The following is a 25,400-nucleotide window of genomic DNA, read 5'->3' on the forward strand; positions in this document are numbered from 1 at the left end:
GAACCACTTGGACTGCACCTTGAAGTTGTGGCTTGGGCTAGAGCTCGGGCCCTGAAGCCTAGGCAGGGTTTTGATCTTGAAGCCTGAGCTTCACTCCAAGCCTTGACTTCACTAACTGCACGGCTATTTTTAGACGCTCTTGTGAGCCCCACAAACCCAAGTCTATTGACCCTTGCTGGGAGGCTTGTTGCCCCAGGCTGTGTAGGCATATCCCAAATGTCCAAGTTAATATCACTGCTGACCTGCGCTGGATTTGAAGCAGCAAATACTCTGAATCCCATTTCTCATCCTCTGAGTTGTCCAGCCTCCCACAAATGTGATGTTTCATTGAATTGGGGAGAGGAGAATGGAAGCATACATTTGGGGTCAGTACATTTATATGCCTTTTGTGTGTCATGTACTGTTTATGGAACATATCTCTTCAGAAAGAAATCATAAAGTGAGTAAGAGAAACTGTAGGAACAAACAACTAAAAACCTGAACTTGATTATTTTATTTGTTGGGAACGAATACTTGTGGATAGTTATAAAGTAGTGTTCTTGCTATTTGTACATAGTTCATGCAGTGCAGAATAATATTGTATGTGGTTTTTATATATAACCTCTTTTAAAAAAAATAAATAAATAGAGTAAACCATATGTATATGAAAACTGCTAAAATTGTGTAGGCCAGCAATAATGAAGACCTTTATCAAAAACAATTCAGTAGCTATAAATTCAAGGGGAAATAATAACTGACTATAATGGTATCTGTATTGAGTTTTTTAGAAAGACTTGTTTTTATGTGATGGTTAAACTGTGCTTGCCATCAAGATTTGAAGAGTTTGCGTGAAACTTGTATTGCCCTCCTGTGGCAAAAAGGGAGTATCAGCATCTTTTCAGCTTCATTTGTGAATATTGCTATCTTGCCACTGATAGACTGCTGCTGTTTGCATCTAACAGATACCCAGCTCTTCTTTAGAGAAATCTTCTGTAGTTTACGTATTGCTTAAGAAAGTTATGATACTAATTTGTTTTTACTTTAGTATTTGAAACAAACACACATTGAGAGGTTAAAGGATTTCACAATGAAACTGTTTTAAGTTACGTAATATTTCATAAGATTTTGTAAACACTGTTTAAGAACTGACAGGAAAATAGCATGGTGTTAGTTGCTGTCTTCTTTAAAAACTGTTATAACTGTTATTTATAGTCTATTAAATACAGTGTAGCAGGTGTGACTCACGGACTTAAGAAACATTTAGAGCCTGAGCCTGCTCCAACTGAAGTCCAACAGAAAAATTCATTCACTTCAGTGGGAGCAGGATTGTGTATTAGTTGCTTTAGTTTTTGAAACAGCAGCATATTACTAGTGAATGCAAACACTTCTCAGGTGGAATCTTGACCACAATAACTTAAATGGGGAGTTTTGCCATTGACTTGAGGGGGGGGGCCAGGATTTCATCCCTCGCTGTAAATAAATAAATAATTAAATGAAAAAGTAATTTTTTGTCACTCATTTGTAACATTTGTATGGAGTTCTCCTGCAAAGTTTGCCTGCTCAGATTGCTCTGCAGGATTAGTATTGAGGTATGTAAGTTGCTTGTTTTAACATAAATAAAATTATTGTTGATGGGGAAAAGATGCACATTTCTTCTTTTTTGTTTTGTAACTTAGAAAACAGATCGGGCAAAAAGATTTGAATTTCTCCTGAAGCAGACGGAACTTTTTGCACATTTTATTCAGCCTGCAGCACAGAAATCTCCAACATCACCATTGAAAGTCAAATTGGGACGACCACGGATAAAGAAAGATGAAAAACAGAGTTTACTTTCAGCTGGGGAGTATGTTTTTGTATCTCTATTCTTATGTCAAAGTTCAAAGCTTTTATTTTTCAAACAAAGTATGTATTTTTATTATCTGTCAAATTGCAGTTGAAAAATTATGGCTTAAGTATGCCAGAACTCCTTGAAAAAGTAATATTGTAGTACTAAACAGGTGAAAGTGTGTGTGAGAGAGAGAGACTTTTCCCCCTGATTAGGGTTTTTTTTTATGAGAGGCACTTTAAATATTATTTTTGGAAGTTATTTTTAAAAATTGGAATCATTTTTAGAAGTCATCCAAGCAAATATTTCTGGAATTGAACATGCAGCTGAAACTTTTCACTTATACTTCTGAATGGCATACTGATCAATGGTATACTGATCAAGTGGCAGATTGTGTGGCCATAGTCCGTGTGTACCTGATGCCCCTCTGCCCCACTCCCTGCACAGCCACCTGCAGAATTTTTGCTTCCTCCTTGCACAGTACAACCATTGCTGAGGAGGAAAGGGCTGGATTTTAGCATAAATAATTCAGAGCTGGAATGGATATCTGGGAATAATTACTTAATGGTAAACTGGTTCTGTGGAAGAGCAGGTGATAGAATATAGATTAGCTGGATCAACAATGATTTCTATCCTAATTTACTGTTTTCTCAAAAATGTAGTCGGGGTATATTCCATTAGCTCTGTTGAAAAGCTTTAGAATCCAAACTCACTTGCAAACTTTCTTCCTTTTTCAGTTATCGTCACAGACGCACCGAGCAAGAGGAAGATGAAGAGCTGCTGTCTGAGAGTCGAAAAACATCTAATGTGTGTGTTCGATTTGAGGAGTCGCCTTCATGTGAGTATCCATGTTGGAAGTTTTCTATTTATTCTGATTGATTTAAGTAAGATCTCATAAGTAGATCACAATAAAATAAAAAAATTTCTAGTTAGAGGAATCTTATATTTGCAGATGTGAAAGGAGGAACGCTAAGAGATTACCAGGTTAGAGGGTTGAACTGGATGATCTCCTTGTATGAGAATGGTGTTAATGGAATTCTGGCAGATGAAATGGTAAGCCGCAAGCTTTTGGAATTTATGTAAAGTAATCATTCTATTTTGATCTTTTTTGTGTACATATGTGACCTTCATCAGCCCAGCGACTTTCTTCGTGGGTTTAAATTGCATGCTCTCTGCACTATTTTACTCTAACAGGAAGAAATACATGGAATGATAAACTTATTGAAGCAGGATATCGCTTTGTACCCTTTTGACTAGTTATTGCATATATAGTTGTACGCTCATGCCTATTTTGGAGCATAACACGTGCATAGTTGACGTGGGTTCTTATTCTATATATAGTTAATATGGTATGTCTTAAAAAATGAAAATGTGAATTATTCTCTCATGATGCTTTCCAGAAAGAAAATGCCATACAGGATTTGTTAGCTAACTTAGGATTCTGCTGTTGCTGCTAAATAAATAAATCTTTTTTTTCTCTGCATTTGGCATTTCTGATGCTCTATTTCAGTATTGAAAAACTGTTGTGCTTGGTGTATTTTATTTTGTGAAATGGAATTAACTTTTTTTTATACTATATCTTTTAAAAAAAACAAGTACTCATTGAAGTTGTCAATTTCTAGGAAAACGTTTAATACCGCAAAAGTCTATGTATAATATAGGGCCAAATCCAGCTCACTTTAATCACATGAATGTCCCTATTAGCTGAGTTTCTCCTGTGATTAGGGCAAACAGGATCTGGGCCGTAATATGCCTGTTTTGGTTCTTGCTTCATTTTGGATATTGACTACAGTGGCAAACATTTTTCCTGGATAGGTTCTCTTGGAGTTTGCCATCTGTCCCAGTGATCTGCTTTCCCATTAACAAGTGCATAAGTTACTAAAGTTAGCATTACACATGTGGATAGAAGAAAGAATAGATTTCTCTGGTGATCTGACTCCCATTAAAGACTTTCTATTGACTTAAATGGCAATCGTTTTGAGCCGTAGGAGAGAGGATATGTTATGTTCTAGCTTCAGCAAAAGAGGTCACTTTTTACTCTTTCCACCCTTTATATGGTTAATGCACCCTTTTTGTGTAAGTAAAAAAATCAAAATAGATGCAGTTTCATTAACGGTGAAATAATAATTTTTTGTGTAATTCAAACGAGATGCATAATATTATAGGGACTTAAATTTTTTATTAAACTTTGCTCTGAGCCGTCCTGTAATTTAACATTGAAGTCCCTATAATTCATTTATATACAGTAGAACTTTCTTATAGTAAAACTATTTTTTTCTTTGCACAAAATGGCTGTATTCAGAATTGTAATTTGGATATTGTAATACATTGAAGCAGCATGGGTTTTAATTAATCTCCATTGTAGACTTGCACTGTATGCATTTCACTAAAAGCAGTTTCAGCAGCAGCATTAAATAGCTGGAAAATAGTTTTGATGTCCTTAATGTTATGATGACACTTCATTTTAATTTTTTTCTTTGCTAATGTAGGGTCTTGGTAAAACTTTGCAAACAATAGCATTGCTAGGCTATCTGAAGCATTACCGAAACATTCCTGGACCACACATGGTCCTGGTTCCAAAATCAACTTTACACAATTGGATGAACGAATTTAAACGCTGGGTTCCATCTTTACGTGCGGTTTGTCTTATTGGAGACAAGGATGCCAGAGTAAGTGAACAACTGAAAGGTATTATGCTTTGCATGTCAGAAACTGGTGTTCCAGGAAATACAGTTGTTTGAAGTAGTTTCCTTGGCTGGTGAAAAAATACTATAGCTTTTAACCATCTTATTATGGGGAGGTGTTTAGACGCTATGCCCTTATAGGAAATGCTAAAGTAGAATAACAGACAGATTTAACTGTAAAGAAATTGATGAACAATGTACCCCACTTGCCAAACTCCTTCCTCTGTTGATTTCACCTTTCTCTGGTGACTGCTGCACTTCTGTATTCCCTTTTTCCCTTCAGCTGATTATATTCTTTACTTCTCAGCCTTGTTGTCACCTTCCCTTTGTTTCCTTTCTCTAATGGTTGCTCTTCCCACCTTTTCTAGCTTCCATTATTCCTTGATCCTAATTGTAATGGGATGATGATAAGAGGAAAACTTTGGCTAATAAAGATGAAAAGATGTCTTATTTCTGTTTGACTGGTACCCAACACATGGTGATGGACACAATAGAAATATTTAGATTGTAGAATCTCTGAAGGGAACTGGTGGAAGAGCCATTATTTGTGTAATTTAAAACTATACTGGACAGAGTGAATTGGGTGAATTATAACAGCAGCACTCTGCTGTAGTTAAGATTAAGAGCTTGCTTACTGTTTAAAAGACAAGTGCTCTAAAATCCATGTGCTGACTTAGTTTGTCTTGAAATTCACTGTGCTTTGTGGAGCGTGGCTTAGTTAATGCTCCAAATTTGGGGACATTTGGGGACATTGAGGTGTTCACAAGATAGAATCACTCTTAAAAACTACCATTTTAAAAAATTGTCTAGTTCTTCTAATTTGTGCACAGACAGATACCTGGGGCTCAAGCTATGGGTTTCCAGGCAGTCTGTCACCACAGTGCCTACAGGTATGTCTGCACTTCAGTGTAACCCTGTGCTGTAGCCGGGCTCAAGCCTAACTCTCCTTGTGTCTACACTGCAATTGCACTAACCCAGGGCTTTGACCCAGGATCCCAGGAACCTGAAGGGCTAGAGGTCTGAGCTTGAGTTAAGCAGGGACCCAGGGTTTGAGCCTCTATTGCTTTGTATATAGGCACAGCCCTGCTTGGTTCACTTCCTGAGTCATCTGGAAGTATCTTACAATTCCAAGTGACCGCTTTTAGTCCTTTCTGTCCGAATAATCTTCAGTCCACTCTGTTGAAAAGGGAAGTCTGTTTCCCCCCCACCCCCCTTTGCAAACTGCAGCAGCTCGGGTCAGCCCATTCTCTTTTGAGCTCTGATCTGCGAGCACACACTCGGAGCCTCCTGGGTTTGTAATGGAGAGCGAACCATGAAATATCATAAAATTATAATAAAAAAAAAAATGTTGTGTGTTTGGTCACTCTTGATTTTTGAACTCCCTCTGTCCATCCTCAGGATGTGTGCATGTGACAGTTAGCGTTACCCACTCGCCCACATGTACTGAAGAAGGGCAATATTTTAAAATGCTCTAAAATCTACATGCAGACTCTGATTTTACTTTAGTATTTTCAAAGAAACTAACATTAGTTAACCAGAGTGAAAATGAAAGACGGGGAAGTAATTGGGATAATGTAATCATTCTGAGCGAGACCCAAGAAAAACAAGTTGCTTGCAGTGTTGTAGCTGTACTGGTCCCAGGGTATGAGAGACACAAGGTGGGTGAGATAATAGCTTTTAATGGATCAGCTTCTGCTGGTGGAAAAGCTCTGCATCTCGAAAGCTTCTTTTCCATCAACAGAGGTGGGTCCATTAAAAGCTATTACTTTACTCTGAGAGACAAGGTGGATGAGGTAAGTCCTGGATCACTTGTTCCAGAGAGATCCTGATACACAGCCCCCTAACGAGCTGTTCATAATACTTCCATAGTCTTGTAAGTTGGTTTTTTTTTTTTTTTTTTTTCTGGTTCGGAGCCTGAGGATTATGGGGAGTTGAAGCTGTGGAGGTGCTGTTGAAGTGGTGCAGGGGATGTACGGTTTGGCAGCCTGCAGAATGGAGGGTTTACGTCATTGCTGACCCTTGGTCCTTAGGGGTGTGCTCTGGCACAGCTACTGAGGATCCAGGACATCACCAGACAACGACCCTTCGCAACCATTGTGCTTATGACAGAGCTTTGATAAAGAACTGGATTTCTAAAAAAGGAGATTTTGTGTGTGGTTTTTTTTAAGGTCCCTTGATAAATAGAGATTGTCCTCAAAAAAGGACCCTTGATCTCTGAAAGCTCAGAAGCAGTGACAAAGTAGATCCATAATGGGGGAACTTAAGCACTTTCTCCTATAGTGACATACTTAATGGGAAGGGAAGTGGAGCCACCTGGTCCCTCCCCCGCAGTTCCTCCTCTACGGCTCCCCTTTTCTCCATTGCATTCCAACTGGCAAATTAACCTAGAAATCATCATTTTCTTTATGCTGCATCCAGCAGTGGAGAAAGGGGCATCACTCTCACCCTTCCCCTGATGCCATTGCCTCTAGAGAAAAAGGAGAGGCCAAAGCTGTTCAGAAAAGAGAGGAGTTTAGATCTGGGTATTGGGGTATCTCCCAACCCTTCACACATTCATATCGCCTATTTCTGTCCGTCCCCGCCCTGCAAAACGTGACCCACAATGATTAGACTGGAATGGGGAGCTGAGAATAAGCATGTTGAGTGCATGGCGTGTGATTGGTACTGAGATGGAATGGGGGGCTGAGAACAGGCATGCTTGAATGTGCTCCAAGCGTGCACTGCTAAGACCAGAGTCCGGACTCGGGAGCTGAGAATAGGCGAACTCTGTGCATGGCACAGACCCACAAATGCTGAAACTGTGGGAAAGGGGTGAGAATACCCACTCATGAATTGGAGCAATTCATATCTCTAAAACTATTGTTGCAGGTTGTATTCACTTCTGTGGGAAGTTCTTGCTCAGCTGAGAATGTTTCACGGAATGGAAGGGCTGTTTCATATGTCTCTCTGCCTCCTGTGTTGCGGGGGCATGTGGACAGCCCCTTCCCCATACATTAGGCCCAGATTTGGGGTAGGCACTCTGCATCTTCATTTCTGGGCTCCTTCCCGCCTCCATTTGCTGCAGGCACTCTTCACAGCCTCGCCACCATACCACCTCCCCATCACCCCTCCAAGCTTACCAGGGACCTAGAACGGTGATCAGGAGGGCAGAGCATTTGTGTGTTTAGGTGTGGGGGTCTTGGAATGGGGTGCTCAGAACAGCAGGAGGTGTGGGGAGCGATGGATATGATGGAGGAGTTGGAGCAGCATCCGAGTAATGCTAGGAGAATCTGAGAAGTTGCGGGGACGTGGGGAGTCGTAGTACAGCGTGTGTGATGGTTGGGGGGAGTGTTGTAGCAGCACAAGGTAGAGTGGGGTGCGAAGGAGGGGGTCCGAATTCATCGGTGATGGGTGGGGGGGGCGGCTGCATGTGTGCCCTCCCATAGCTATTCCTCCTTTCAAAAAAAAAGTCCAATGGATTCATGCTAATGTCCCTGCACTGTACCTTCATCCTTTCCCTAGCTCTTTAACCAGCAGATCCCATGTGGACATCTGACTCTGAGGGGAAGAGGGCTGAGGAGGAAGAACTGAGCTAAGCTGGAGATGAGATGAGACGATGCAGGGGCAGTGAAGGAACTATCATGCAGCCAGTACATTCTGTGGCAGGACTAATGGTGGCCAAGGAGCCAAAAACAGTAGAGGGAGGAGAATTATGGGTGGGCAGGGGCTGCTGAGAAATTAAATGTCCCAAAGTTTCACTAATGCAGTGTTAAGGTTGCCCAGTGGTGCCTGGTGCTCTTCCAGAATATGGAGTGTGCCTAACTTAATTCTCTGAAAGCCTGGAAATAAAAAGATAAGGTACATTCCATCTCTGCAGTGCAACCTCTTTGAGCAGTGCCCCAACATGCCACTAACACACATGCTAGCACTCCTACCTTTACAAATGTCACGGAAAACCTTGGGAATAGAGCACATGAGCACTGCAGGACAAAGTTTGCTATGCTTGTGGCACCTTAGAGACTAACAAATTTATTTGAGCATAAGCTTTCGTGAGCTACAGCTCCCTTCATCGGATGCATTTGGTGGAAAATATAGAGGGGAGATTGGTATACACACACAGAGAACATGAAACAATGGGTTTATCATACACACTGTAAGGAGAGTGATCACTTAAGATAAGCCATCACCAGCAGTGGGGGGGGGGGGGAAGGAGGAAAACCTTTCATGGTGACAAGCAAGGTAGGCTATTTCCAGCTGTTAACAAGAACGTGAGGAACAGTGGGGGGTGGGGTGGGGGGGATAAATAACATGGGGAAATAGTTTTACTTTGTGTAATGACTCATCCATTCCCAGTCTCTATTCAAGCCTAAGTTAATTGTATCCAGTTTGCAAATTAATTCCAATTCAGCAGTCTCTCATTGGAGTCTGTTTTTGAAGTTTTTTTGTTGAAGGATAGCCACCCTCAGGTCTGTAATCGAGTGACCGGATTGAAGTGTTGAAGTGTTCTCTGACTGGTTTTTGAATGTTATAATTCTTGATGTCTGATTTTGTGTCCATTTAGTCTTTTACGTTGAGACTGTCCAGTTTGGCCAATGTACCTGGCAGAGGGGCATTGCTGGCACATGATGGCATATATCACATTGGTAGATGCGCAGGTGAACGAGCCTCCGATAGCGTGGCTGATGTGATTAGGCCCTATGATGGTGTCCCCTGAATAGATATGTGGACACAGTTGGCAACGGGCTTCGTTGCAAGGATAGGTTCCTGGGTTAGTGGTTCTGTTGCATGGTGTGTGGTTGCTGGTGAGTATTTGCTTCAGGTTGGGGGGCTGTCTGTAAGCAAGGACTGGCCTGTCTCCCAAGATCTGTGAGAGTGATGGGTCGTCCTTCAGGATAGGTTGTAGATCCTTGATGATGCGTTGGAGAGGTTTTAGTTGGGGACTGAAGGTGATGGCTAGTGGCGTTCTGTTATTTTCTTTGTTGGGCCTGTCCTGTAGTAGGTGACTTCTGGGTATTCTTCTGGCTCTTTCAATCTGTTTCTTCACTTCAGCAGGTGCGTATTGTAGCTGTAAGAATGCATGATAGAGATCTTGTAGGTGTTTGTCTCTGTATGAGGAGTTGGAGCAAATGCGGTTGTATCGTAGAGCTTGGCTGTAGACGATGGATTGTGTGGTATGATCTGGATGAAAGCCAGAGGCATGTAGGTAGGAATAGCGGTCAGTAGGTTTCTGATATAGGGTGGTGTTTGTGACCATCGCTTATTAGCACCGTAGTGTCCAGGAAGTGGATGTGTTGTGTGGACTGGTCCAGGCTGAGGTTGATGGTGGGATGGAAATTGTTGAAATCATGGTGGAATTCCTCAAGGGCTTCTTTTCCATGGGTCCAGATGATGGTGTCATCAATGTAGCGCAAGTAGAGTAGGGGCATTAGGGGACGAGAGCTGAGGAAGTGTTGTTCTAAGTCAGCCATAAAAATGTTGGCATACTGTGGGGCCATGCGGGTACCCATCGCAGTGCCGCTGATGTGAAGGTATACATTGTCCCCAAATGTGAAATAGTTATGGGTGAGGATAAAGTCACAAAGTTCAGCCACCAGGTTAGCTGTGACATTATCGGGGATACTGTTCCTGACGGCTTGTAGCCCATCTTTGTGTGGAATGTTGGTGTAGAGGGCTTCTACATCCATAGTGGCTAGGATGGTGTTTTTAGGAAGATCACCAATGGATTGTAGTTTTTCTCAGGAAGTCAGTGGTATCTCAAAGATAGCTGGGAGTGCTGGTAACGTAGGGCCTGAGGAGGGAGCCTACATAGCCAGACAATCCTGCTGTCAGGGTGCCAATGCCTGAGATGATGGGGCGTCCAGGATTTCCAGGTTTATGGATCTTGGGTAGCAGATAGAATACCCCAGGTCCTGGCTCCAGGGGTGTGTCTGTGCGGATTTGTTCTTGTGCTTTTTCAGGGAGTTGCTTGAGCAAATGCTGTAGTTTCTTTTGGTAACTCTCAGTGGGATCAGAGAGCAATGGCTTGTAGAAAGTGGTGTTGGAGAGCTGCCTAGTAGCCTCTTGTTCATACTCCGACCTATTCATGATGACGACAGCACCTCCTTTGTCAGCCTTTTTGATTATGATGTCAGAGTTGTTTCTTAGGCTGTGGATGGCATTGTGTTCTGCATGGCTGAAGTTATGGGGCAAGTGATGCTGCTTTTCCACAATTTCAGCCCATGCAGTCGGCGGAAGCACTCTATGTAGAAGTCCAGTCTGCTGTTTCGACCTTCAGGAGGAGTCCACCCAGAATCCTTCTCTTTGTAGTGTTGGTAGGAAGGTCTCTGTGGGTTAATATGTTGGTCAGAGGTGTGTTGGAAATATTCCTTGAGTCGGAGATGTCGAAAATAGGATTCTAGGTCACTACAGAATGTATCATGTTCGTGGGGGTGGAGGGGCAAAAGGAGAGGCCCTGAGATAGGACAGATTCTTCTGCTGGGCTAAGAGTATAGTTGGAAAGATTAACAATATTGCTGGGTGGCTTACGGGAACCACTGTTGTGGCCCCTTGTGGCATGTAGTAGTTTAGATAGCTTAGTGTCCTTTTTCTTTTGTAGAGAAGCAAAGTGTGTGTTGTAAATGGCTTGTCTAGTTTTTCTAAAGTCCAGCCACGAGGAAGTTTGTGTGGAAGGTTGGTTCTTTATGAGAGTATCCAGTTTTGAGAGCTCATTCTTAATCTTTCCCTGTTTGCTGTAGAGGATGTTGATCAGGTGGTTCCGCAGTTTCTTTGAGAGTGTGTGGCACAAGCTGTCAGCATAGTCTGTGTGGTATGTAGATTGTAATGGATTTTTTGCCTTCAGTCCTTTTGGTATGATGTCCATCTGTTTGCATTTGGAGAGGAAGATGTCTGTCCGTATCTGTACGAGTTTTTTCATGAAGTTGACAGATTTCCATTCTATACGGCTAAATTCAGTGCCTTGCATAATGACAGGTTTCAGAGTAGCAGCCGTGTTAGTCTGTATTCGCAAAAAGAAAAGGAGTACTTGTGGCACCTTAGAGACTAACAAATTTATTTGAGCATAAGCTTTTGTGAGCTACAGCTCACTTCATCGGATGCATTTGGTGGAAAATACAGAGGGGAGATAGATATACACACACAGAGAACATGAAACAGTCTCTACATAAAAGAATAAATGGACACAAATCAGATGTCAAGAATTATAACATTCAAAAACCAGTTGGAGAACACTTCCATCTCTCTGGTCACTCGATCACAGACCTAAGAGTGGCTATCCTTCAACAAAAAAGCTTCAAAAACAGACTCCAACGAGAGACTGCTGAATTGGAATTAATTTGCAAACTGGATACAATTAACTTCGGCTTGAATAGAGACTGGGAATGGATGAGTCATTACACAAAGTAAAACTATTTCCCCATGTTATTTCTCTCCCCCCCCCCACCCCACTGTTCCTCAGATATTCTTGTTAACAGCTGGAAATAGCCTACCTTGCTTGTCACCATGAAAGGTTTTCCTCCTTTCCCCCCCTGCTGCTGGTGATGGCTTATCTTAAGTGATCACTCTCCTTACAGTTTCAGAGTATAGAATCATAGAATCATAGAATATCAGGGTTGGAAGGGACCCCAGAAGGTCATCTAGTCCAACCCCCTGCTCAAAGCAGGACCAAGTCCCAGTTAAATCATCCTAGCCAGGGCTTTGTCAAGCCTGACCTTAAAAACCTCTAAGGAAGGAGATTCTACCACCTCCCTAGGTAACGCATTCCAGTGTTTCACCACCCTCTTAGTGAAAAAGTTTTTCCTAATATCCAATCTAAACCTCCCCCATTGCAACTTGAGACCATTACTCCTCGTTCTGTCATCTGCTACCATTGAGAACAGTCTAGAGCCATCCTCTTTGAAACCCCCTTTCAGGTAGTTGAAAGCAGCTATCAAATCCCCCCTCATTCTTCTCTTCTGCAGACTAAACAATCCCAGCTCCCTCAGCCTCTCCTCATAAGTCATGTGCTCTAGACCCCTAATCATTTTTGTTGCCCTTCGCTGTACTCTTTCCAATTTATCCACATCCTTCTTGTAGTGTGGGGCCCAAAACTGGACACAGTACTCCAGATGAGGCCTCACCAGTGTCGAATAGAGGGGAACGATAACGTCCCTCGATCTGCTCGCTATGCCCCTACTTATACATCCCAAAATGCCATTGGCCTTCTTGGCAACAAGGGCACACTGCTGACTCATATCCAGCTTCTCGTCCACTGTCACCCCTAGGTCCTTTTCCGCAGAACTGCTGCCGAGCCATTCGGTCCCTAGTCTGTAGCGGTGCATTGGATTCTTCCATCCTAAGTGCAGGACCCTGCACTTATCCTTATTGAACCTCATTAGATTTCTTTTGGCCCAATCTTCCAATTTGTCTAGGTCCTTCTGTATCCTATCCCTCCCCTCCAGCGTATCTACCACTCCTTCCAGTTTAGTATCATCCGCAAATTTGCTGAGAGTGCAATCCACACCATCCTCCAGATCATTTATGAAGATATTGAACAAAACGGGCCCCAGGACCGACCCCTGGGGCACTCCACTTGACACCGGCTGCCAACTAGACATGGAGCAGCAGCCGTGTTAGTCTGTATTCGCAAAAAGAAAAGGACTTGGAGACCTTAGAGACTAACAAATTTATTAGATGCATCCGATGAAGTGAGCTGTAGCTCACAGAAGCTTATGCTCTAATAAATGTGTTAGTCTCTAAGGTGCCACAAGTACTCCTTTTCTTTTTGCGAATACAGACTAACACGGCTGCTACTCTGGAACATTTGCTATGCTTGACATTAGACAGAAGCTGCCTACACTCCAATACTGAGTCTACTCCACACAAACTACTCCATGCTTTACAATATTACTACCATTTTGCTGTTGTCCTGCAGATTGCTTTTGAGACGGTGTTTTCATTTTGCCTTGCCTTCACTTAACTCTGGCTAAGCCCTGGAGACCATTGTATGCTACCAGACTGCTGGCAGCCTCCATGACAAGAAGACCCTGTGTACCTCTGCAGATATAACCTCCAAAATTCAATGGGGCATGGTGTCTTAAGGTACACATGTGTCTCTTGTCATGAACCAGTCACAGCTTTGCATATTAGCTCCAACCCAATCGCTCCACCACTAAATGCAGCGACAGCAAATGCAGGTGGAATGTGTGCAGACAGTGCCGTAATTCACATCTCTAGAACATAACACAAACGCAGCACATGTTTAGTCCTTCCTAATGTCTATGTATTATAGATTTTAAGAATACAGGGGACTGTTAGGTCTTCTAGTCTGACCTTATTAACACAGGCCATAGAATTTCATCCAGCTCTTTCTGTATTTAGTCTAATAATTTTAGATTAAAGCAGATCTTCCAGAAAGGCATCCAGTCCTGATCTGAAGACTGTGTGAGAGAGAGAGAGAGAGAGAGAGAGAGAGAGAGAGAGAGAGAATCCCCATTTCTCTTGGCAATATGTTAATCTTTGCACGCTATAATGGAACCGTAGCTATTGCCAGCCCTCAAGTGTGTGTATGGGAGCAGGGGGTACAGTTAAAGCTGCAGGTAGCTAAGGTTGTATTGCAGGGTGTCATGTATCTTAATGGTGTGTGTCCTGGTTTACATATGTGTTGCTTTACTCTCTTTATTTCCTGGTTTTCAGGGGTTTAAGTTTAGCTTCCACATTCTAGAAATGCACAAGGCATTACTGGGCAACCTTAGCTCTACATTAACCCAATATTTGAGCATTTAATATACAGCATTGTAGAAAACACTCCTTCACGTGTCACTGAAGGGGATGTCTAATTTAACTATTTCACTGCTGATCACTTAACAGGACATATTTATTTTAAAAATATATAGTTATGCTTAAGACTAAACACCCACTTAAGGTGAATGGGGACAATTTATGCCTTTCATCTCAACTCCAGCTGCTGATCAGTTTATGAAACATAAAGATTGGAAGCCTTTGTTGTTTGACTTGAATTAGTGTAATTCCAAAAAGAAAAGGAGTACTTGTGGCACCTTAGAGACTAACAAATTTATTAGAGCATAAGCTTTCGTGAGCTACAGCTCACTTCATCGGATGCATTTGGTGGAAAAAACAGAGGAGAGATTTATATACACACACACAGAGAACATGAAACAATGGGTTTATCATACACACTGTAAGGAGAGTGATCACTTAAGATAAGCCATCACCAACAGCAGGGGGGGGAAGGAGGAAAACCTTTCATGGTGACAAGCAGGTAGGCTAATTCCAGCAGTTAACAAGAATATCAGAGGAACAGTGGGGGGTGGGGTGGGAGGGAGAAATACCATGGGGAAATAGTTTTACTTTGTGTAATGACTCATCCATTCCCAGTCTCTATTCAAGCCTAAGTTAATTGTATCCAGTTTGCAAATTAATTCCAATTCAGCAGTCTCTCGTTGGAGTCTGTTTTTGAAGCTTTTTTGTTGAAGTATAGCCACTCTTAGGTCTGTGATCGAGTGACCAGAGAGATTGAAGTGTTCTCCAACTGGTTTTTGAATGTTATAATTCTTGACGTCTGATTTGTGTCCATTCATTCTTTTACGTAGAGACTGTCCAGTTTGGCCAATGTACATGGCAGAGGGGCATTGCTGGCACATGATGGCATATATCACATTGGTAGATGCACAGGTGAACGAGCCTCTGATGGTGTGGCTGATGTGATTAGGCCCTATGATGGTATCCCCTGAATAGATATGTGGACAGAGTTGGCAACGGGCTTTGTTGCAAGGATAGGTTCCTGGGTTAGTGGTTCTGTTGTGTGGTGTGTGGTTGCTGGTGAGTATTTGCTTCAGATTGGGGGGCTGTCTGTAAGCAAGGACTGGTCTGTCTCCCAAGATCTGAGAGAGCGATGGCTCGTCCTTCAGGATAGGTTGTAGATCCTTGATGATGCGTTGGAGGGGTTTTAGTTGGGGGCTGAAGGTGATGGCTAGTGGCGTTCTGTTGTTTTCTTTGTTGGGCCTGTCCTGTAGTAGGTGACTTCTGGGTACTCTTCTGGCTCTGTCAATCTGTTTCTTCACTTCAGCAGGTGGGTACTGTAGTTGTAGGAATGCATGATAGAGATCTTGTAGGTGTTTGTCTCTGTCTGAGGGGTTGGAGCAAATGCGGTTATATCGTAGCGCTTTCCACCATGATTTCAACAATTTCCATCCCACCATCAACCTCAGCCTGGACCAGTCCACACAAGAGATCCACTTCCTGGACACTACGGTGCTAATAAGCGATGGTCACATAAACACCACCCTATATCGGAAACCTACTGACCGCTATTCCTACCTACATGCCTCTAGCTTTCATCCAGATCATACCACTCGATCCATTGTCTACAGCCAAGCGCTACGATATAACCGCATTTGCTCCAACCCCTCAGACAGAGACAAACACCTACAAGATCTCTATCATGCATTCCTACAACTACAGTACCCACCTGCTGAAGTGAAGAAACAGATTGACAGAGCCAGAAGAGTACCCAGAAGTCACCTACTACAGGACAGGCCCAACAAAGAAAACAACAGAACGCCACTAGCCATCACCTTCAGCCCCCAACTAAAACCCCTCCAACGCATCATCAAGGATCTACAACCTATCCTGAAGGACGAGCCATCGCTCTCTCAGATCTTGGGAGACAGACCAGTCCTTGCTTACAGACAGCCCCCCAATCTGAAGCAAATACTCACCAGCAACCACACACCACACAACAGAACCACTAACCCAGGAACCTATCCTTGCAACAAAGCCCGTTGCCAACTCTGTCCACATATCTATTCAGGGGATACCATCATAGGGCCTAATCACATCAGCCACACCATCAGAGGCTCGTTCACCTGTGCATCTACCAATGTGATATATGCCATCATGTGCCAGCAATGCCCCTCTGCCATGTACATTGGCCAAACTGGACAGTCTCTACGTAAAAGAATGAATGGACACAAATCAGACGTCAAGAATTATAACATTCAAAAACCAGTTGGAGAACACTTCAATCTCTCTGGTCACTCGATCACAGACCTAAGAGTGGCTATACTTCAACAAAAAGCTTCAAAAACAGACTCCAACGAGAGACTGCTGAATTGGAATTAATTTGCAAACTGGATACAATTAACTTAGGCTTGAATAGAGACTGGGAATGGATGAGTCATTACACAAAGTAAAACTATTTCCCCATGGTATTTCTCCCTCCCACCCCACCCCCCACTGTTCCTCTGATATTCTTGTTAACTGCTGGAATTAGCCTACCTGCTTGTCACCATGAAAGGTTTTCCTCCTTCCCCCCCCTGCTGTTGGTGATGGCTTATCTTAAGTGATCACTCTCCTTACAGTGTGTATGATAAACCCATTGTTTCATGTTCTCTGTGTGTGTGTATATAAATCTCTCCTCTGTTTTTTCCACCAAATGCATCCGATGAAGTGAGCTGTAGCTCACGAAAGCTTATGCTCTAATAAATTTGTTAGTCTCTAAGGTGCCACAAGTACTCCTTTTCTTTTTGCGAATACAGACTAACACGGCTGCTACTCTGAAAAGTGTAATTCCAGGTATTCTTTTTCATATGTGCTTAATCTTTTATTTTTTTAACTCGTTAATCTTTTGTTTCAATAATATTGGCAGACATAAGTGGCAGAGAGCTCCAAATAAATTATGACCATTGTTGTTACTTAATATCTATTAATTAATATTATTTTACATTAGGCTGCTTTTATCCGTGATGTTATGATGCCTGGAGAGTGGGATGTTTGCGTTACCTCATATGAAATGGTAATTAAGGAGAAATCTGTTTTCAAAAAGTTTAACTGGAGATACTTGGTGATAGATGAAGCCCACAGAATAAAGAATGAAAAATCTAAGGTAAACATCAATTTCAGTATTTTTGTAACCTTTGCTTGAGCATTTTGTAGCAAAATATTTTTAGATTTTAAATGTTAGATTATATTTTAGTCATTCAAATACTTCCTGAAGGTCATTTTTTGAAAATAATAGTTTGATCTTTTGGGGCTTGAATTTCAGACGTACTGAGCACATGGTGCTCTCAATGACTTCAGTTGAAGTGATGGGTTTTCAGGATTTTTGAAAATCTGTCCCTTTGTGTTTAAGCCACAGATAACAAATGGTGTTTGTTATTTTTCCTAGCTCTCTGAGATTGTACGTGAGTTCAAGACAACAAATAGGTTACTGCTGACAGGAACTCCTTTACAGAACAACCTCCATGAACTGTGGGCATTACTCAACTTTCTTTTACCTGATGTCTTCAATTCTGCAGATGTAAGCTGGGGCCTGATATATATTTTTTGCTAGCGTAATTCTGATGATATATTCTGCAAAGAGGATGGATTACCCAGTGGTTAGAGTGGCCTTGGACTTGAGATGCGCAGATTCAATCCTTCATTTTATCACAGGCTTCCTGTGTAACCATGGGCAAATCTTAGGGCTTGTCTACACTACCTTCTGGATCGGCCGGCAGCGATCAATCCAGTGGGAAGTCAATTTATCACGTCTAGTATAGACGCGATAAATCGATCACTGAGTGCTCTTCTGTAGAGTCCGGTACTCCATCAGGATGAGAAGTGCAAGTGGAGTTGACGGGAGAGCGTCTGCTGTCAACTTACCGCAGTGAATTCACTGCGGTAAGTAGATTTAAGTACATGGACTTCAGCTACAATATTCACGTAGCTGAAGTCGTGTATCTTAGATCAACCCTGCATGGTAGTGTAGACAAGCCCTCAGGCTTTTTGTGTCTCAGTTTTCTAATTCCCAGCGGTGTTGAGAAGATAAATACATTAAAGGTTACGAGGTGCTCAGACACTATGGTAGTGGGTGCAATATAAATATAAGATAAATATTTTTAAAAATCATGGATACGGTGTGTCTCTACTACCTATCATTTTAATTCTGGGTAGAGCCAGTTGAAATTCTTCCTTGCAGAAAGGTTTCATATGGTAAAATACAGTTCCCTCTTTATTCTTAGAGGGAACAGACTGAATTTTTCATGCCAGTTTAATACTGTCAAAATCCACATTTTGGTAGTTCATTTGCAAACTGAGGGCCCAATTCCGCAAATGGTCAGCTTTTGGCTAGACTAGGATTTAAAGGTGTGATGTTGATTAACACATGTGAACCAGCACATTTTAAAACTGCCTTGTCTACACTAGACTTCTAAGACATTTCAGGTAGCATGTGTTAGTGAACACCTTTAAATCCTAGCCCAGACAAGGCTTTAGGGACTGTTTTCCTAAGATTTTGCTTCTTGTGCAACACTTGCACCTGTGCAAAGTGGGTGTAAAATGCTGCTAAATTGAAGTGGATAAACTTAAACTGATTTAATCCTTACTTATATCACTGTTAGTTATAAATGTGAGTTAAACCAAGTTGTGAGTCTACGCTGAACATATAATTTGCACAGTAAACTTTATGCTTTTTCACTTAGAATTTACGCTTTTTCCTTTCACCACCTCTTCCCTTTGCTTTTTTTCTGTCACTCTACTCATCTTGTTGCTTTGATTCAGTTACTTCCATTCTTCTTGCTTCATGTCTCTATCTGATTTCACTTTTTATGGTCCCATTTCCTTGTCTCTCCCCCTGCTTTTCATTATGCAACCTGACTTGATGCACTATGATAGGCACTCAGATATTACAGTGGTAGGCCTAGTATAAAATCCAGGAGGGAACAGAGTAGGCATTTCTGTTAAAAAGAGGTTCTGTATTTTACCAGTGAAGTTATTCAATTGGCTTGAAAGTTTATGGATGCTGTTAAACTTGCTGAGAACAATGGCCTGTGTCTTCTCTCACTGGTGTAACTCCATTGACTTCATTTTTACATCACGGTGAGAGAATGTCAACCATAATGTAATGAGATTTAACACCCTTGTAGGGAAAAAATGCTAAAGGGAACACCCTCCCCTCCCCCCAGTAGCATTGAACTTCAAAAAGGGGAAGCTGGTTAAACGGAAATTTAAAAGACCATCACAAGGGCGAAATGTCTGCAAACTGTGAGGAGACTATTTAAGAACATTATAATGAAGGCTCAAATTTAAACGTATACCCCAAATAAAAAAACAGTAAGAGGACCCAAAAAATGCCATCATGGCTAAACAGCAGAGTAAAACAGATGATGAGAGCCAAAATGCATTTTTAAAAATAGGAAGTCAAATCGTAATGCGGAAAATAGAAAGGAACATAAACTCTGGAAAACCAAGTGTAAAAGTATAATTAGGCAGGCCAAAACAGAATTGGAAGAGCAACTAGCAAAAGACACAAACTAACAGCAAATTTCGTTTTAAGTACGTTATCAGCAGGAAGCTTGCCAAACAGTCAATGGGGCCACTGGACAATTGAGATGCTAAAGGAGCACTCAAGAAAGACAAGGCTGTTACGGAGAAGCTAAATGAATTCTTGCATCAGTCATTGCTGCAAAGGATGTGAGGGAGATCTCCATACCTGAGCCATTCTTTTAAGGTTACAAATCTGAGGAACTGTCCCAGATTGAGGTGTCAATAGAGGCAGTCTTGGAACAAACTGATAAATGTAACAGTAATATGTCACCAGTATTGGATGATATTCACCCAACGGTTCTGAAGGAACTCAAATATGAAATTGCAGAACTACTAACTGTGTTATTTAATCTACTACTTAAATCTGACTCTGTAACATAACTGGAGGGTAGCTAGTGTTATGCCAATTTAAAAAAAAAAAAAAAAGAAAGTCTCCAGAGGTGATCCTGGCAATTACAGGCCAGTAAGCCTAACTTCAGTACCTGACAAACTGGTTGAAACAATACTAAAGAACTGAATTTTTGGACGCTTAGATGAACATGATATATTGGGGAAGAGTCAACACAGCTTTTGTGAAGGAAAATCATACCTTGTCAATGTATTAGAATTCTTTGAAGTAGTAAACAAGCATGTAGACAAAGATGATCCAGTGGATGTAGTATACTTGGACTTTCAGAAAGCCTTTGACAAGGTCCCTTACCAAAAGATCTTAATCGAAGTAAGTAGTCATGGAATAAGAGGGAAAGTTCTGTTATCAATTTGTAATTGGTTAAAAGATGGGGGCGGGAGAGATAGGACTAAATAGTCAGCTTTCACAAGGGAAAGAGGTAAATAGCAAGATCTCCCAGGGATCTGTAGTAGGACCAGTGCTGTTCAACATATTCATAAAATGATCTGGAAAAAGGGGTGAACTGTGATGTGGCCAAACTTGTGGATGATATAAAATTACTCGAGATAGTTAAGTCCAAAGTTGACTGAGAAGAGTTACAAAGGAATATTACAAAACTGGGTGACTGGGCAAGAAAATGGCAGACGAAATTCAATATTGATAAATGCAAAGTAATGCACATTGGAAAACCATATTCCCGACTATATGTACAAAATGATGAGATCCAAATTAGCTGGTACCACTCAAGACAGATCTTGGAGTCTTCATGGATACTTCCCTGAAAACATCTGTTCAATGTACAGCTGCAGTCAAAAAAGCTAACAATGTTAGGAACCTTTGAGAAAGGGATAGATAATAAAACAGAAAATATAATACCACTATATAAATTCATGATATGTCCACACCTTGAATACTGCATGCAGTTCTAATGGACTTACCTCACAAAAGATACTAAAATTGGAAAAGGTGCAGAGAAGGGCAACAAAAATTATTAGGGGCATGGAACAGCTTTCATGTAAGGAGATTTGCTTAAAAAGAGATGGGGGGGAGGGTATAGTAGAGGTCTATAAAATCATGAATGACATGGAGAAAATGAATAGGGAAGTGTGGTGTTTGGACCTTCATGTAACTCAAGAACCAGGTGTCACCCAATGAAATTAATAGGCAGCAGGTTTAAAGCGAACATAAGGAAATACTTCTTCACGCAACACATAGTCAATCTGTGGAACTTGTGGCCATGGGATGTTGTGAAAGCCAAAAACCTAACTGGGTTAAAAAAAAAAATTGGATAAGTTCATGGACGATAGGTCCATCAATGACTATAAGCTAAGCTGGTCAGGGATGTGACCCCAGACTCTGGGTATCCCAAAACCTTCAACTGCTAGGAACTAGGACTAGACGACAGGAGATGGATTGCTGAAATTGTCCTTGTCCCTTGCTCAGTCTCTGAAGCATCTTGTCACTGTCAGAGAGAGGATACTGGTCTATATGGACTATTGGTCTGACCAAGTATGGCTGTTCTTATGTTCACGTGTGTCTTATTGAAAGTAAAGATGAAATTGTACATGCTAACAATAATTTGTTTTTCCTACAGGACTTTGACTCATGGTTTGATACTAAAAATTGTCTTGGTGATCAAAAACTTGTAGAAAGACTTCATGCAGTAAGTAATAGCAGCGATGGTAATATATTATTGCTACAAAATAGCTTTAAAACAAAAGTCTAATTCTTGTCTCTTATTTCTCCTCAAATTGCTATAAAATGCATTGTGGTAAACGTATATAAATATTTGAATTCTCATTAATTTTAGAATTGGCATATATTTATATTGTTTTTACAGAAGAATCTGCCATAATATATGTCAAATATATATCAGCATTTCTGTTAGTTTTTCCAAATTTTTATCTTTTATAACGCTACTGTTTGCAATAGAAACATCAAAGCTTATTAATCCATAAATAAACTAAGAATTGCAAGGAGTTTTGAAACTATTAGTCATGTTGAATTACTGATGTGCTGCATTGACACTGGGGTGAAGTCAAGACAGAATTTCAGTTTTATCTGTGAATATCCCTTTTATTGTAGTTTGTTTAGAATCAAGATTTTAATCATTTTCTTTAGTGTATTAATAAAGGATGTCAAAAGAAGGAAGAACTCACAACCAGGGTTTTGGAGTGGAGCCTGGAGCTGGAGTGCGGAGCACAGCTCCAAAGCCCTGTTCATAACACTTCTATTGTTGAAATTCTATAGTAAGAAATCTTGCTGTTCAGCTTTAATACAGTTATAATGGTATTTTTATTTGATTAGATCTGAGTAACTAGATGTTTAAAAACCCATGGCTCAGATTGCTGAAAGAAGGGTCATCCGCTCAAAGACCTTATGCTTCTTCACTGGCTCAGGGCCTTGGTGCCCCTCCCTCTTCTCCCCACTCTGATGTTGGAGCTGAGTTACCAAAGACTCACCCTGATTACAGTTGACACAAATGTCTGTAAGGGAGGCTCTGGAGGAGGGGGAAATAATATAACCTGAGGACTCTTTTGGGAGCCAAAATGAGGAGGACCGTGTTCATCTTCTCTCATCTCTGTCCTTGTCCTCATCACACCCATTCTTCTCCCTGACCTGTCCAGTTCCCGCTCTGTCTCTAAATGTAGACCTTGAATCCAGAGAGAGGCAGCGTCTGTAGTGTTGATCTGAGGGGACGATCTGAACTGATACGTTAGGAAGCATAAATTCCAGTGCAATGCCTGGGCTGTAGTAACTTGTGTATTTCTGATTTAGAATAGCGTATTTTTGGATGTGCCTATTTCGTTGAAAAGAGAAGCCCCTCATTACATTTTATGCACTCCTTAGATTCGTAATTCCGAATAAAGTAGAACCTCACCAGTTAGCACTAGTGAAGGGAACCAGCAGAATAAATTAGTCACATCAGCATGCCTGTGAATGTTGGAGTGATCACTGTGGGGTAACATTCACTACATGGGCCAGTCTACACTTGGCCCTGTCCCTCTCATTGACTAAGCCATGAGAAATGCTACTTAAATTGCTGCTATTCTTTCTCCTGCCTGTAGCTACATGGATGGATGTGGGGCCAGATTCCGTCTGTGGCTTTGGGAGTAAAGAGGTACTATCTAACTGAGGCCATGTCTACGCTACAAAAGTACTCCGATTTTACGGAAGTCGACTTTTGGGAACAGATTGTATAAAGTCAAGAGCATGCGTCTACATGAAGCACATTAATTCGGTGGTGTGTGTCCACAGTACTGTGGCAAGCATCAACATTCCGAGCGGTGCACTGTAGGTAGCTATCCCACAGTTCCCGCTGCCCACTGGAATTCTGGGCTGAGCTCCCAGTCCCTGATGGGGCCAAAAATTTGTCGCGGGTGGTTATGGGTAAATGTCGTCAGTCAACCCTCCCTCTCTTCGTGAAAGCAACAGCAGACAATTATTTTGCGCCCTTTTCCCTGGATTGCCCAAGCAGACGCCATAGCACAGCAAGCCTGGAGACCGTTCAGCTCACCGTAGCAGTTATGACCATTGTAAACCCCTCGTGCATTATCGTGCAGTTTATGCAGAACCAGCACCTGAAAAACCAGGCAAGGAGGCGACGGAAGCGCGGTGATGAGGATATGAACACAGATTTCTCTAAAACCGCGGTCCCCAGCAATTTGGAGATCATGGTGTTACTGGGGCAGGTCCATGCGGTGGAATGCCGATTCTGGGCCAGGGAAACAAGCACAGAATGGTGGGACCCACATAGTGTTGCAGGTTTGGGATGATTCCCAGTGGCTCCGAAACTTTCGCATGCATAAGGGCACTTTTATGGAACTTTGACTTGCTTTCCTCTGCACTGAAGCACAAGAATACCAAGATGAGAGCAGCCCTCACAATTCACAAGCGAGTGGCAATAGCCCTGTGGAAGCTTGCAACGCCAGACAGCTACCGGTCAGTCGGTAATCAATTTGGAGTGGGAAAATCTACTGTGGGGGTTGCTGTGATGCAAGTAGCCAATGCAATCATTGAACTGCTGCTGTCAAAGGTAGTGATTCTGGGAAATGTGCAGGTCGTAGTGGATGGCTTTGCTGCAATGGGATTCTCTAACTGTGGTGGTGCTATAGACGGAACGCATATCCCTATCTTGGGACCGGACCGCCAGGGCAGCCAGTACATAAATTGCAAGGGGTACTTTTCAATAGTGCTGAAAGCACTGGTGGATCACAAGGGACGTTTCACCAACGTCAACGTGGGATGGCCGGGAAAGGTTCATGACGCTCGCGTCTTCAGGAACTCTGGTCTGTTTAAACAGCTGCAGGAAGGGATTTACTTCCCAGAGCAGAAAATAACTGTTGGGGATGTTGAAATGCCTATATTTATTCTTGGGGACCCAGTCTACTCCTTAATGCCCTGGCTCATGAAGCCGTACACAGGCACCGTGGACAGTAGTAAGGAGCTGTTCAACTATAGGCTGAGTAAGTGCAGAATGGTGGTAGTGTGCGTTTAAAGGGTCGCTGGCATAGTTTACTGACTCCCTCAGACCTCAGAGAAACCAATATTCCCATTGTTATTGCTGCTTGCTGTGTGCTCCACAATCTCTGTGAGAGTAAAGGGGAGACGTTTTTGGCGGGATGGGAGGTTGATGCAAATCGCCTGGCCGCTGATTACACGCAGCCAGACACCAGGGCGGTTAGAAGAGCACAGCAGGAAGCGCTGCGCATCAGAGAAGCTTTGAAAACCTGTTTCATGACTGGCCAGGGTACTGTGTGACACTGCTGTTTGTTTCTCCTTGATGAAAACCCACCCCCTTGGTTGCCTCTAAATTCTCTGTAAGCCACCTGTCCTCCCCCCTTTGATCACAGCTTGCTTGCAAAGGAAACAAAGTCACTATCTTTTAGAAAACATGTATTCTTTATTAATCGATTATAAAAATAGGGAGATAACTCACAAAGTAGCCCAGGTGGGGTGTGGGAGGAGGGTAGGAGGGAAGGAAAAGGCCACTTTAAAACTTCTTGAATGACAGCCTTCTGTTGCTTGGGCTGTCCACTGGAGTGGAATGGTTGGTGCCTGGAGCCTCCCTGCATTCTTGGGCATCTGTGAGGAGGCTATGGAACTTGGGGAGGAGGGAGGGCGGTTAAACAGGGACTGCAGCCTGAACCTCTACCAGACGCCGGAGCACGTCCGTTTAATCCTGCTATAGCCCCAGCGTTGTCTCATGCCTCCTCCGATCTTCCTGCCGCCACCTCTCCTCGTG

At 42.2% G+C, this 25,400-nt stretch overlaps 1 protein-coding gene across 3 annotated transcripts in view; it reads left to right on the forward strand.

The window, feature by feature from the left end:
• Window positions 1-25,400, forward strand: part of SMARCA1 (SWI/SNF related, matrix associated, actin dependent regulator of chromatin, subfamily a, member 1) — a 75,331-nt gene that overhangs the window by 12,805 nt on the left and 37,126 nt on the right. For 2 of the 3 annotated variants that reach the window (XM_038415658.2, XM_038415659.2), the window contains 7 exons: window positions 1,656-1,822; window positions 2,542-2,642; window positions 2,757-2,857; window positions 4,294-4,473; window positions 17,192-17,347; window positions 17,630-17,761; window positions 21,750-21,818. In XM_038415658.2, the coding sequence (XP_038271586.1) occupies window positions 1,656-1,822; window positions 2,542-2,642; window positions 2,757-2,857; window positions 4,294-4,473; window positions 17,192-17,347; window positions 17,630-17,761; window positions 21,750-21,818 (906 nt within the window). Of the gene's footprint in view, window positions 1-1,655; window positions 1,823-2,541; window positions 2,643-2,756; window positions 2,858-4,293; window positions 4,474-7,356; window positions 7,499-17,191; window positions 17,348-17,629; window positions 17,762-21,749; window positions 21,819-25,400 lie in introns of those variants that run through there. The other variant, XM_043491935.1, reaches the window with a different exon arrangement.

The sequence above is a fragment of the Dermochelys coriacea genome, chromosome 9 (assembly GCF_009764565.3).
Source record: "Dermochelys coriacea isolate rDerCor1 chromosome 9, rDerCor1.pri.v4, whole genome shotgun sequence".
Lineage (NCBI taxonomy): Eukaryota > Metazoa > Chordata > Testudines > Dermochelyidae > Dermochelys > Dermochelys coriacea.